At 39.6% G+C, this 14,391-nt stretch overlaps 1 protein-coding gene across 2 annotated transcripts in view; it reads right to left on the minus strand.

Moving 5' to 3' along the window:
- Positions 1-508: 508 nt before the first annotated feature.
- Positions 509-14,391, minus strand: part of SLC25A14 (solute carrier family 25 member 14) — a 34,827-nt gene continuing 20,944 nt past the window's right edge. For both annotated transcript variants that reach the window (XM_045793818.2, XM_045793819.2), the window contains exons 7-10: positions 9,547-9,671; positions 8,358-8,493; positions 1,910-1,990; positions 509-946 (exon numbers count right to left, since the gene is read on the minus strand). In XM_045793818.2, the coding sequence (XP_045649774.1) occupies positions 905-946; positions 1,910-1,990; positions 8,358-8,493; positions 9,547-9,671 (384 nt within the window). In that variant the 3' untranslated portion in view covers positions 509-904. The remainder of the gene's footprint in view (positions 947-1,909; positions 1,991-8,357; positions 8,494-9,546; positions 9,672-14,391) is intronic.

Consider the following 14,391-nt stretch of genomic DNA (forward strand, 5'->3'; position numbering starts at 1 on the left):
CACTATGATCCTCTGTTTTGTTTCTTAAATTATGCTACATGAGTGAGATCATATAATTGTCTTTCTCTGACTGATTTATTTCGCTTAGCATAATACCCAGTACCCTCTAGTTCCATCCACAAATATTTGAGTGCCTACAATGTGCTAGGCACTGTTCTAGGACAAAAAAGTAGCCAGAACTTTTTGCCTATAAGACAATTAGAACCCTGGACACAAGGTTCTATTCGAAGCCTCTTTTCACATTTTATCTGTAGAAACTTCCAAATGAGCCACTTCTTTGTTTATTCATGCTTAGTAAAGAATCGTTTACCAGATGTTTACAAGTAAGTAGCATTATGACAACGAGTGGCAGTGGGAAAACACAATGCACTTTGTCTATTCCCATAAATGTGCTTTCAGAGTTTAGACTCATTTTCATAGTAACCTTTATCACTTTCTGGAAAATGTAACTTAAATAACTGGCAAAGGAGAAAGTAGTAAATGAAAACAAAGCCAAAGTGATTCTGCCAATAAATACTTTAATGAGAACCGAGGTCTGAAACATACATAGCAGTAACTGCCCTGGCCTATGCCTTCTGATCTAGCCCAAGTCAGGGGCTAACCAACTACATTTAACCAACATTTGAAAAGAAGGCCATGTTGAATGTCATCCATCAGTATCCATCTTCATAGAAGATACCAATCTGGGGCCAGAGTCTCAATGTTAACACTTCCTCTCAGGGAAAAGTTAACATGGTAACACAAACACATGAACAATTTTGAACCATCCTATAGTTCTTCCATCAGGAGGCTCCCAGGAGACCAGTGGTTCAGTAAACACAACTTTGTCAAAATACATTAGAACACGGAAAAAGGGAAAAGAGTAGAAAGGTCAGCAGGGCTTGGCTCACATATAATTTAGTCCTTAGATTTGAAGCCTCTTGAGCTGCTCGTATGTAATAAAAAACTGAAGAGTAAGTCATGGAAGATTACTGGATTGATAGTGAAAACCTAACCAAGTTCTAAAATTGTGCATTGCATTCTCTTACATTGAGGTATTTAGTCTGTGCACTTCTGAGTTGCACTTGCTTAAGTATTTTTAAAAACAATACCTGGCAAGTCAAGCATGTGCTGAGTGTCCACCACGTCCCCATTATGATTTGGCATGTAGCAATAAAAACAGATTAAAACTAACATACTTATCGTCTTCAGGAGAAAACAGGCCACACACACACACACACACACACCACCACCACACCCCAAAGAACATTAATGACAACATATAACACAATGCTAAGAGTAATTGCTACAGACTTTAGGTGATAGGATCAATCCCAAGGAGGGAGAAGAGATACTATCTCCCTCAACCTATAGTCTCCACAAAGGCAAGGAATTACTTTTCAACCCTGCAATACTCACCACTATACACACAAACTACACATAATATCCAATTCATCTCTCTGCAGAGAGGAGGCACTCAAACACAGCTAAAGAAAGGTGATTCACCCATGAGGAAAGAGCCCTACTTGGCCTGGATTCCTTTGCTCTGATAGCGTTTTCTGCCTCATTATTTCCCCAGTTATTTTGTTCCTATAGTTAGGAGTAGGAAATATGGACCACCTCAGCATGTACTTTCCTTGGGCAAATCCCAACAGGGTTTCCAAAAACTTCATAACCCCTTCCAGATTTGGTTGTACTTGTTTTATTTTAAAGAAGAAATTTTGGTGTCTCTTTTCTGCTGCCTTTAGTTTGTACTACACTCCAGCTAGAAATCATTTCTCTACTTAGTTCCATCCTCAATGGTCACAATTAGAATGCTTGAGTTTCTCACATGCCTAAAGGTGTCGATAATCTATTTTTCCTTCCCACAGCCTAGAATTACCTGGGAGCTTGAAGCATCTGCTTTCATTCTCATATTCTAAAAGGATACAATGATGTTCCAGGGTCCAAGTCGAAGCCAGTTTGGCCAAAATCCTTTATAGAGTGCAAAAAATCCCTCATGTTTCCACATCTGAGGAACATAATAAAAATAGAGTGAATTCCTCTAACTATTTACATCTGACAATTATACTTTTATTTTAGTACTCCTCTTCTATGTCCCTCTCCAACAACATACGGCTCCGTGAATGCTGTTTTTCTAAAGACAAACATTTTGAATTCATATGTTCTCTAAATCTACCTACTCATTCAACAAATATTTAAGCACCTTCCATATGCAAGGTGCTCTTTCTTGATGTTTACTATACTTTTCTCTGGTTTACTATTATTACTATTATAGTAATATTATTAGTAGTAATATTACTACTATTATAGTAAACCAGAGAAGTACCTGTGGTAGCCAGCCTCCAAGATGACCCCAATGAAAGCCACTGCCAGTTATTCATACCCTTGTGTAACCCCTCCCACAACACCCCAGGAGAGGTCTGTGTCACCAAGAGAATACAGCAGTAGTCTGTCACCTCCATGTTGTAAAAGATGTTTTATATCTAAAAGGCTTCTGCTTCTTTTTCTCTCTTGAATTGTTCACAGTAGAGAAAGCCAGCTGTCATTCATGAGGAGAGGCCCAACTGGTGAGAAAAGAAGGCTTCCTGCTAATAGCCACGTGAGTGATCTTTGAAGCAGATACCCCAGCTTCAGCCAAGCCCTCAGATGGCTGCAGCCCTAGCTTGACATCTGACCACAATCTCATGAGAGAATCTAAGCTGAAATCACTCAGCTAGGTTGCTTCTGAATTCCTGAACCATGAAACTGCGAAATAAATGTTTGCTGTTTTAAGGCACTGAGTTTTGGAGGGATCTGTTATACAGGAAGAGAGAACTTATACAGTCCCTGCCCTCATGGAGTGTATGCTCTAGCAGAGCTGACAAACAAATACACGGATTGATACATATTATATTCAGAAATGAAAAATGCTAGTAGGAAAATGGAAGTAGGGTAAGGGAATAGGGAGGTGGACAAGTCACTATCCTTCTGTTTCATCAGAAACATGGACTACCTCATGTAAATGCTTTCAGGATTACATGAGGAACAATGTGAATTGCTTGGAGTTTAGGTTTCCTGTTTTATACAGTGGGAGTCCTACACACACCCACTGAGTGGTTATCAAAATTAAATGACAAATTATGCATACCAAAGGTCATAAACTGGTGGCGTATGTTGAATTCAGCCGACAAAAACAGTTCCTATTTAGTGGACAGACTGTTTTAAAATATCTATTAAGTAACTCCTGTATGTAAGGCACTGGGTCATTGAAAATGTTATTCTGCCCTTCCACTGGTGAAGTAAAATCCACCACTATACTAAAAAATGGATATTATTTGGATAAGACAGTAATATGAGAATCCAAATTTATAAATATCCCCTATCCCATCCTTTAGATTAAGAATACTCGAGATCATTATCTTTACTAACCACTTTTTTGAGCCAACAGTAACAGAATAAGGGCACTTTTCATAGAAACAGAGTGGTAATATGCTTCCCCCAATGGATTACCAGCAAATGCTGAAGGTCTCAGACCAAAATGAATGTTGGAAAATTGTGAAATTCAGCCAAATTTTATAAAGCCCAGATGCAGATAACCTAGAATCAGACTGCTAAAATGCCAAGGGACTTTAGAGATACAATCCAATATAATAGAGTTAATTTATATATTTAATTATAAATAGTGTCGCTTTCCTGCCTGATGCTCTCCAATGGCTTCCCTGTGGATTTCATTCTAATTGCACATTTTCTTCGATGACCTGTAGGATCCTACATGATTCAGCCTCTGCCGGTCTCTCCAGTTTCATTTCCTGATACTCTCTCCTTCATTCACCATACTCAGCCACACTAGCCTCCTTTTTAACCCTTGAACATATCCAATTCATTCCCAACTCAGGGCCTTTGTATCTGTTCCCTCTTTATGAAACGTTTTTCTCTCAGATTTTCATGTGGCCACCTTCTCATCATTCAGACCTCTGCTCAAATGTCACCTCATCACAGCCTTTTCCTGGCTAGCCTAGCCAAAGTAGTTCCCTGCTATCATTACCAAGCCACTGTTTCATTTACTTTTACCTGAAATTATATTATTGTGTGTTTATTGTCTGTCTCCCTCAACTAGAATGTGGTCCCCAGGACAACAGGGACTATGTTTGTCTTGTTCACTATTATACCCCCAACACCTAACACGGTCTGCCACAAGAAAGTTCCCAATAAGTACCTAAATGAATATTTGTTGAGTAAATGAACATACAAACACAGTGAGGGTCTCTAACACTCCCATGAGCCATATGAATCTTTAAAAAGCTCCAAAACAGTGACCAACTCCTTCAGAACATTAGGACTGGAAGGCCCACTTTTTGGCTTCAGGCAGTTGTGTGAAAACAAACAAGAACTTCTGTAGATAACAGAGACAACAGGCTACTTTGTAAAGTTATGCATCCATTCAATAAATAATTTGCTGTGGATAAAGTGATTACAATGCACATAGCCCAGTCTTCACGGAACTTACAGTCTAGGGGGCAGACAGACATTAAAAGCAATTACAATAAAATGTAACAAGTGTAAATAAATGTGATATAATCATACAATGGAATATTATCCAGCCATAAAAAGGAAAAACACACTGATACACACTACAACATGAATGAGCCTTGAAACATTATGGTAAATGAAAGGAGCCAGTCAAAAAGGTCACATATCCTATGATTCCATTTATATGAGATATCCAGAATAGACAAATCTACAGAGACAGAAAGTAGATTAGTGGTATCTTAGGACTAAGAGGGAGGGAAAAGGGGGGTGATAACTAAAGGGTACAAAGTTTCTTTTTGAATTCATGAAAATGTTCTAAAATCAACTGTGGTCATACATATCTATGAATATACCAAAAGCAACTGTGTATAGGTAAATTTTATGATATGTAAATTAGTTCTCAAAAAAGATGTCTTAAAAATACAATAAATGTTGACAGAGCAAGTACAAGAAACTACATACACATAACCTAGTTCAACACTCAGGGAAGGCCTTTATGAAAACGTAATGAGATCTGAAGAATGAATAGGAGCTAGCCAAGTGAAAAGGATATTTAGGCTGGGGTGGCGGCATCTAACAAAACATGTGGCATAGATGAAAATTTGGGAATGAAAGAAAGTCTACCAGTAGAAATTGTACAGTCCATCTGGAATGTAGAATAAAGGTAGCAGCAATAAAGCTGTAGAAGGAAAAAGGAGCCAAATCATATAGAGACTTGGGTCAACAAGAGGCCATTCAAGGGTTTTAAGATAGAGGTGACAGGATAAGATTTGCTACTGTTTGTTTCTATGTCAGAGATGAATGCATAACTCCATTTACCAAGTGCTCTGGGACTCTTACCGATGAAAAAATAAAGCATGATGTGATTATATATAATGGCAATATAGAGCAGTCATTATAAAGAATTTTAACAGCAAGTAAGTGAATGAGTAAATATAAGTAAAGGTTACTGCCAATATGAAAATATGTTTCTGCCAATACAACACAACATGGTGGTTGTAAGAATAAGCTTTGGAATCAAACAGACTCTGGTTTAAGTCTCAGACCTGCCACTTATTAGGTGTGTAATCTTGGGTAAATATTTAGCCACTCTGACCTGAGTTCCCTTGTTTATAAAAATGGAAAACGTACCTACTCCATAGGGTTGCTGTGAATTAAGGATATACCACGGTGTGTGGCACATAATAAGCATTCACTAAATGCTACCTATTACTCTATTATTGTGCCTTCTATGTCCTCTTAACCGACCTTCTTGAAAGAGTATTTTACACTTGTCTACTTACCTTGATTCCTATATGTTTATCTGTCTCTATTAGAAGTGTCATGAAGGCTGAAACTTTTTTGTTCACCCAACTAGAACAGCACCTGGCACATAAGACTTAAACATTTTTGTATTCAATGAATAATTAAACACACTCCTCAATGCAATCTAGCTTTTGCAAACACCAATCCAGCAAGCCTCCTCTAGAACACATTAAATGCAATAGATATTTTGTAGTCCTTATACTGGATCTCTCTATTCCAGTTGGCATTAATTATTCATCTCTTCCTGAAACTCATTACTCCCTTGACTTCCATGACTCTTCTAAGTTTCCTCATATCTTTTGACTGTTATCTTTGATGTCTTTCTTAGGTTCCCCACCTGCGAAGCCCTTAGCAATTGGTATTCCCCAGAGTTATTTCCTTGGCCTTACCTTTCTCCCTACACCAACAATTGTCAAGTGGAAGGATAAGCATATCAGAAATATTAAGGAGGAGCAAAAAAAAAAAAAAAGAAAAGAAAGAAAAAAGAAATATTAAGGAGGGGCTTTTACCAAACTCTACTCCCCAGAGTCTGAGAATCACTTCCTCTGTAAATCAGTATTAATGGAAGGAGTTCATAATACTCTAGTGTGCTAGAAAGGCAAAAAAGTTGGGAACTCCTCTACCTTTTCTCCTTGGTCTTCCCCTCCACAGTTAGGTAACACCTGTACACTACTGATTCCCCAGGCTCCTATCTATACCCTCAAACTCTCCCCTGAGTTAAGACTAAGATATCCAAAGAGATTCACTGGGTATTCCTCATGCACTTCAAACTAAGCGTCCAAAACTGTACTGTCTCCCAAAAAACCTGCTCCTCTTCCTGTGATGCCTCTGTCAATAAGTATCACCACATGGCCACCAAAAAAAAAAAAAAAAAAAACCAGTACGTCATCTCTGACACCTCCTTTCTCCCACACCTCTCCACACCCAATCAAATCCTGTTGACTTTATCAACTAAATTATTCTCAACTCTATCCCACCTTCTGTATCCCCACCACAATGCTCAAGTTCAGGCTTCGTCGCCTCTAACTTAGATTACTATAAAAGCCCTCTAATCAGATTCCCTATCTCTAAGTCAGTGTTTTTCAAAGTGTAGTACCCACATTAGCAGCATCAACATTGCCTGAGAACTGGTTAGAAATGCAAACTCTCAGGTCCTACTCCAGACCTACTGAATCAGAATCTGGTGATGGGGCCTCTGTTGAGGGGGCCCAGCCAGCCACCTGCATTTTAATAAGCCCTCCAGGTAATTAGGTTGCATGTTAATGTCTTAAGAACAACTGCTCCAGGCTTATCCCCTTAGATTAATGACTTTCAACCTTAGGTGAACACTGAAACCATCTGAGGAGTTTTAAAAATATTTTCAACCTGGGTCCTATCCCCAGAAGTTCTGAGTTCATTGGTCTAAAAGGTAGACACTGGAGCTGCGAAAGTTCCCCAGGTGATTCCAATTGTGCACCGAGGACTGAGAATCACTGTCTCAGATCCAGTCTCTACAAAGCCAGAGTGATCTAAAATACAAATCTGACTTGATTAAAATCTTTCAATAGCTACCCATCAAGTAAAAAGAAGAAAGCCCAAGCACCTCAGCATAGCATTCAATACCCTTTTTAACCTAATTAGCCCTTAGCCATCAACATGAGAAAAGCACTATAGTATAGAAGTTAAAAATGCTGGTTTAAAGCCAAATGGTCTGAGCTGAAATCCCACTAGCTGTGAAACCTTGGGCAGGTTAGAGCTTCAGGGTCTACCTCATGGGGTAATGATGAGGATTAAGTGAAGGAATATATGTAAGTCTCATTAGGACAGTTTCTGATACACAGTAAAGCATTCGATGGACGTGAGTTACAATTATTCAAGATGCCACCATCTACAGGGAGCCTATCCTAAACTTCCAAATTAGACTAAAATTCCCTCCCATAGGTCCCTGAGTTTATCACTTACCAAGCTTTGTTAGTTATCTGTTTGTACACCTACAGTATACTCTAATTTCTCTGTATCTACTAAAATGGTGCCTGGTAGATAACAAATCGTTGTTAAACTAAACTGAGAGCAGCAGAGAAACCACAGGGAAATGTTATATTTTATCCGCAAATTTGCTTTTTGTAGAAGAATGATCACCAGTGATTACATAATACATTTATGCTATTCAGCTTCCTACAAACGTAACAGCAGAAACTTTTCAAAGGCAAAGTGTGAACAATAGCACAATACTAAACTGAAATTGAGTACCAGATTTTCTACTACAGGGTCTCCGTCTTGTCTGAAGCAGGCAAATGTGGGATATGTTAAGTTTCTTCTATCAATAATTCTACATGGTGCTATCAATAAAAGTGTCCCACAGTCGCAAGCATTCAAGTTGGAATAATAATATTAAGGATCAATGTGTATTATATTGCCAAGGAGACAGCTTTTCTACCTGGGAGTTACTCCGAGACACTATTAAAAATATACATAATGATTCTTCCATCTTCAAAATGATACATAGCAACTAAGAATAAGGACTGAATGTCTGAGACATCAAAGAAAATTAAAAATGCAAACCAAGTCTACAGTGTGCATACCTTTAAAATACCATCCAAAGTACCCTTGTAGAGGTCCACATGTCCCACAATTGCCCTCTGGTTCATCATGCGAGTTCGAACCACATCCACTGGATTGGAAGCCAGAGCCCCAGCCAAGCCGCATGTAAAGCTGGAACTAAAGGTGAAAACTTTAAGATAGATGCCTCACTTCCAATCCTGACTAAAGAGAAATTAAGCCAAACATAAATGCATAAATGTACGAGTCAGACTCATCAGATGAAACCTGGCACTTGCCCTTTCATTACAATCTAAAGAAAAATATTTCCTAAAGAGACATCACTCAAAAGTTATCCCCACTGGGATGCCTGGCCGGCTCAGTCAGTAGAGTATGCAACTCTTGATCTCCGGGTTTTAAGTTTGAGCCCCATATTCACTTACAAAGAAAATCTTAAAAGAAAATCTTAAAAAAAAATACTTAGGGGCACCTGGGTGGCTCAATTGGTTGAGCTTCTGAGTCTTGGTTTCCACTCAGGTCATGATATCATGGGTTATGGAATCGAGCCCCTGGGGCTCCATGCACAGCAGGAAGTCTTCTTGGTGATTCTCTTCCTCTGTCCCTCCCCTCACTCACTCAATCTCTTTCTCTCTCTATAATGAACAGATAAATCTTTTTTTTTTAAAGTTATCCCCTTCATTTTTTCATCCAAAACTCAGCCTTTTGGGGGGGGGCAATTTGTAAGTCTAGCAAGATTCCTAAGCAGACTGTATCACACAGCATCTATTTGTCATATAAAGTTTTCATACCACAGCATCATATACCAAATGCATTTGAGCAGTAAAGTGTCATAAAAATTGTAAGATGAAGAGAATGTAGGAGGAGATTAGCAACAGTTTTCAGCCTGAAATTGTGGTTTTGCTTCAGAGGCCCTATAAATTTTCACTTTTTTCTGATTCTCATTGAGAAAAGTTTGCTTTCTAATCCAAAATTAATCAAAGCAAATAACAGATAAGTTTAGATATAGAGGCTGTATATGAACAAATGCAAAACCTATAGACACCTGATAAGCTGTTGTAACAGCTACCAAGTACCAAAATACCCATAGCATCTGGGATCTCTGTACAAGTACTGGAGGCTTAAAGTTCTGGTGATAAAGTGGACTTCAGTGAAAGATGCTTTTTGTGCTCAAAATAATGGAAATATGGAATAAGTACAAACTATCACACTTACACAAAGTGAGTTAGAATTGTGTCTCCCATCACCCCTGACAATATTAAGTGCTTTTTTGTAATATCATAGACCGGTAGCTCTACGCCCACAACGATAGCAGCCCGCTGAGCAGTTGGGACGACACCCTGCAAAACATAAGTGATATTACACACCAAAGAAATACACAAGTAGTGACGTAAGTCTAAAAGTGAACAAAATAGGTTTGAAGTTACAAAGTGACATAAAAATCCAAGTCTGAAGTACAGAGGTCATCCTTTCAAATCAATGGCTAATGGTAGAACACTTATAAAATCCAATTCACTTATTGTACTAAAAATAGAATCATTGGACTTAGGAAAAACAGGCAGGCGATGGAATCACCATGAGACACAGGAAGATACATCTGGATCTCTACAAATGAACATCTCCAGCACTGAGTATTGAGGTATGAAGCGGGGACCCGTGAAACCATGCACAGATATCGGAAGATAAACAGAAGGGGGAGGAAGCCGCCGCGTTTGGGAGCCAGGAAGTGGTAGCCACCTGCACGGGGGAGTGGGCGGACTCATGGACCGGCACCCGCGAGAGAGAAGACTGAGACCGTGAGCTGGGGAACGCGTGTCACCAGACTGAAAAGGAGCTCCGGAGCTCCGGTGTGCTCACTGGAACCAGACTGACACTGGGAGCTCTGGAACGCGCGGGGACAGCTGGCGGCTGGTGCTGTTAGAAACACAAAGGACAGAGACGCGCTGGCCCTGGAAGTGAGGGCTGGGACGCTGGGTGTGGGGCGCACATCCCGGGACGCTGCAGGGTTGAGCAGCACCAACAGAAACAGAGTTAAGTGGCCAGAATATCAGTGGAGAACAGTCTGCGATCCCTCTGTTCTGAGACAGAGGCTGAGATTTGGCCACTGCTACTCTGACTCTCAGAAGAGGCACAGCAAACCGCCAGGGAAAGCCGCCAGAGAACAAAAGCATGGAAATACCGGCTCACAGTGTACCCATCTCCATCCCCCCTCGCAGGGGACACGGAGACTCTACCCAAACAGGGTTGTCTGAGTATCAGCACAGCAGGCCCCTCCCCCAGGAAGCAGGCTGAAAAATCAAGAAGCCCACATCCCTAAGACCCTATAAAACAAGGGTGCACGGCCTGGGTCCCGGGCAATAATTTGGGCTCTGGACAACCCCGCAACCTCTCCTCATCAGAATGACAAGAAGGAGAAATCCCCCCCAGCAAAGAAAAGACAATGAGTCTGTGGCCTCTGCCACAGAACTAATGGATATGGATATAACCAAATTATCAGAAATGGAATTCAGAGTAACAACGGTCAAGATGATGTGTAGACTTGAAAAAAGTATTAACGAAAATGTTAATGAGAATATAGAATCTCTAAGGGCGGAAATGAGAGCGAATCTGGCAGAAATTAAAAATTCTATGAGCCAAATGCAGTCAAAACTAGAGGCTCTGACGGCCAGGGTGAATGAGGCAGAAGAACGAATTGGCAAATTGGAGGATGGGTTAGTAGAAGACTGGGTTAGTAGAGAGAAAGGGTTGGGGGGGCATTTTTAAAGCTCTTTCAGAGAAAAGCTAAAATAGAATCTGGACGTAAAAAAATCCACACTCAAGAATGTAGGTTACGGGAGATTACTGACTCAATGAAACGTTCCAATGTCAGAATCATCGGCATCCCCGAGGGGGTGGAGAAAAACAGAGGACTAGAAGAGATATTTGAACAAACTGTAGCTGAAAACTTCAATAATCTAGCGAGGAAAACAAACATCCATGTCCAAGAGGCAGAGAGGACCCCTTCTGGAAGTTCAACCACGACAAACCTACACCACGTCATGTCACAGTGCATTTCGCAAATATTAGATCCAAAGATACAGTACTGAAAGTGGCCAGGGCAAAGAAATTTCTCACGTACCAAGGCAAACGTATCAGAATTACGTCAGACCTGTCTACACAGACCTGGAAAGAAAGAAAGGGTTGGGGGGCATTTTTAAAGCTCTTTCAGAGAAAAACATGCAGCCAAGGATCCTTTATCCAGCAAGGCTGTCATTCAGAATTGATGGAGAAATAAAAACCTTGCAGAATCACCAGTCATTAACCAACTTCATAACCACGAAATCAGCCCTACAGGAGATATTAAGGGGGGTTCTATAAAAGTAAAAAGGCCCCAAGAGTGATACAGAACAGAAAGTCACAATCGATAGAAACAAAGACTTTACTGGCAACATGGCATCATTAAAATCATATCTCTCAATATTCAGTCTCAATGTGAATGGCCTAAATGCTCCCATAAACGCCAAAGGGTTGCAGATTGGATAAAAAGACATGACGCATCCATTTGCTGTCTACAAGAGACTCATTTTGAACCTAAAGATACATTCGGACTGAAAGTAAAGGGATGGAATACCATCTTTCACGCAAATGGACCTCAAAAGAAAGCTGGGGTAGCAATTCTCATATCAGACAGATTGGATTTTAAACTAAAGACTATAGTTAGAGACACAGAAGGGCACTATATTATTCTTAAAGGATGTATCCAACAAGTGGATATGACAATTATAAATATATATGTCCCCAACAGGGGAGCAGCAAGATACACAAGCCAACTCTTAACCAGAATAAAGAGACATATAGATAAAAATACATTAATAGTAGGGGACCTCAACACTCCACTATCAGAAATAGAACACCCATGCAAAAAATCGACAAAGAAACAAGGGCTTTGAAAGCCATACTCGACGAGTTGGACCTCATAGATATATATAGAACACTACACCCCAGAACCAAAGAATACTCATTCTATTCTAATGACCATGGAACATTCTCAAGAATAGACCATGTTCTGGGACACAAAACAGGTCTCAACCGATACCAAAAGATTGAAATTATCCCCTGCATATTCTCAGACCACAACGCTCTGAAATTGGAACTCAACCACAAGGAAAAATTTGGAAGAAACTCAAACACTTGGAGACTAAGAACCATCCTGCTCAGGAATGATTGGATAAATCAGGAAATCAAAAATCAAATTAAACAATTTATGGAGACCAACGAGAATGAAAATACAACAGTCCAAAACCTATGGGATACTGCAAAGGCAGTCCTAAGGCGGAAATACATAGCCATCCAAGCCTCGCTCAAAAGAATAGAAAAATCTAAAATGCTGTTTTTATATTCTCACCTCAAGAAGCTGGAACAGCAACAGAGGGACACACCTAATCCACGCACGAGGAAGCAGTTGACCAAGATTAGAGCAGAAATCAATGAATTAGAAACCAGGAGTACAGTAGAGCAGATCAACAGAACTAGAAGCTGGTTCTTTGAGAGAATCAATAAAATTGATAGACCACTGGCAAGACTTATCCAAAAGAATAGAGAAAGGACCCAAATTAATAAAATTATGAATGAAAAAGGAGAGGTCATGACCAACACCAATGAAATTGGAAGGATTATTAGAAAATTTTATCAACAGCTTTATGCCAATAAATTAAGCAATCTGGAAGAGATGGAGGCCTTCCTGGAAGCCTATAAACTATCAAGACTGAAACAGGAAGAAATTGATTTTTTATACAGGCCAAATAATTATGAAGAGATTTAGTCAGTGATAAACAACCTTCCAAAAAACAAAACTCCAGGCCCAGACGGTTTTCCTGGGGAATTCTACCAAACATTCAAAGAGGAAATAATACCTATTCTCCTAAAGCTATTTCAAAAAATAGAAACAGAAGGAAAGCTACCAAACTCATTCTATGAGGCCAATATTACCTTGATCCCCAAACCAGGCAAAGACCCCATCAAAAAGGAGAATTACAGACCGATTTCCCTAATGAACATGGACGCCAAAATCCTCAACAAGATCCTGGCTAATAGAATCCAACAGTACATTAAAAGGATTATCCATCATGACCAAGTGGGATTCATACCTGGGATGCAAGGGTGGTTCAACATTCGCAAATTGATTGGGGTCTTAGATTTTATCCAGAAAGAAAAATTCAAAAATCATATGATTCTCTCAATAGATGCAGAAAAAGCATTTGACAAAATACAGCATCCTTTCCTGATTAAAACCCTTCAGAGTGTAGGGAAAGAGGGTACATTCCTCAATCTCATAAAAAACAGCTATGAAAAGCCTACAGCAAATATTATTCTCAATGGGGAAAAGCTGGAAGCCTTTCCCTTAAGATCAGGAACTCGACAAGGATGCCCACTCTCGCCACTACTATTTAACATAGTACTAGAAGTCCTTGCAACAGCAATCTGACAACAAGGATAAAAGGTATCCAAATCGGCAAAGAAGAAGTCAAAATGTCTCTCTTCGCAGATGACATGATACTCTACATAGAAAACCCAAAAGAATCCACTCCCAAACTATTAGCAGTTATAGAGCAATTCAGTAATGTGGTGGGATACAAAATCAATGCTCAGAAATCAGTTGCATTTCTATACACGAATAATGAGACTGAAGAAAGAGAAATTAGGGAATCCATCCCATTTACAATAGCACCAAAAACCATACGTTACCTTGGAATTAACTTAACCAGAGACGTAAAGGACCTATATTCTAGAAACTATAAATCACTCTTGAAAGACATTGAGGAAGACACAAAAAGATAGAAAAATATTCATGCTCATGGATCGGAAGAATTAACATAGTTAAAATGTCCATGCTACCCAGAGCAATCTACACTTTCAATGCTATCCCGATCAAAATACCGAGGACATTTTTCAAAGAACTGGAACAAATAGTCCTTAAATTTGCATGGAACCAGAAAAGGCCCTGAATCGCCAAGGAATTGTTGAAAAGGAAAAACAAAGCTAGGGGCATCACAATGCCGGATTTTGAGCTGTACTACAAAG

The sequence above is a fragment of the Ursus americanus genome, chromosome X (assembly GCF_024610735.1).
Source record: "Ursus americanus isolate L20-20 chromosome X, mUrsAme1.1.p, whole genome shotgun sequence".
In the NCBI taxonomy this organism is placed as follows: Eukaryota; Metazoa; Chordata; class Mammalia; order Carnivora; family Ursidae; genus Ursus; species Ursus americanus.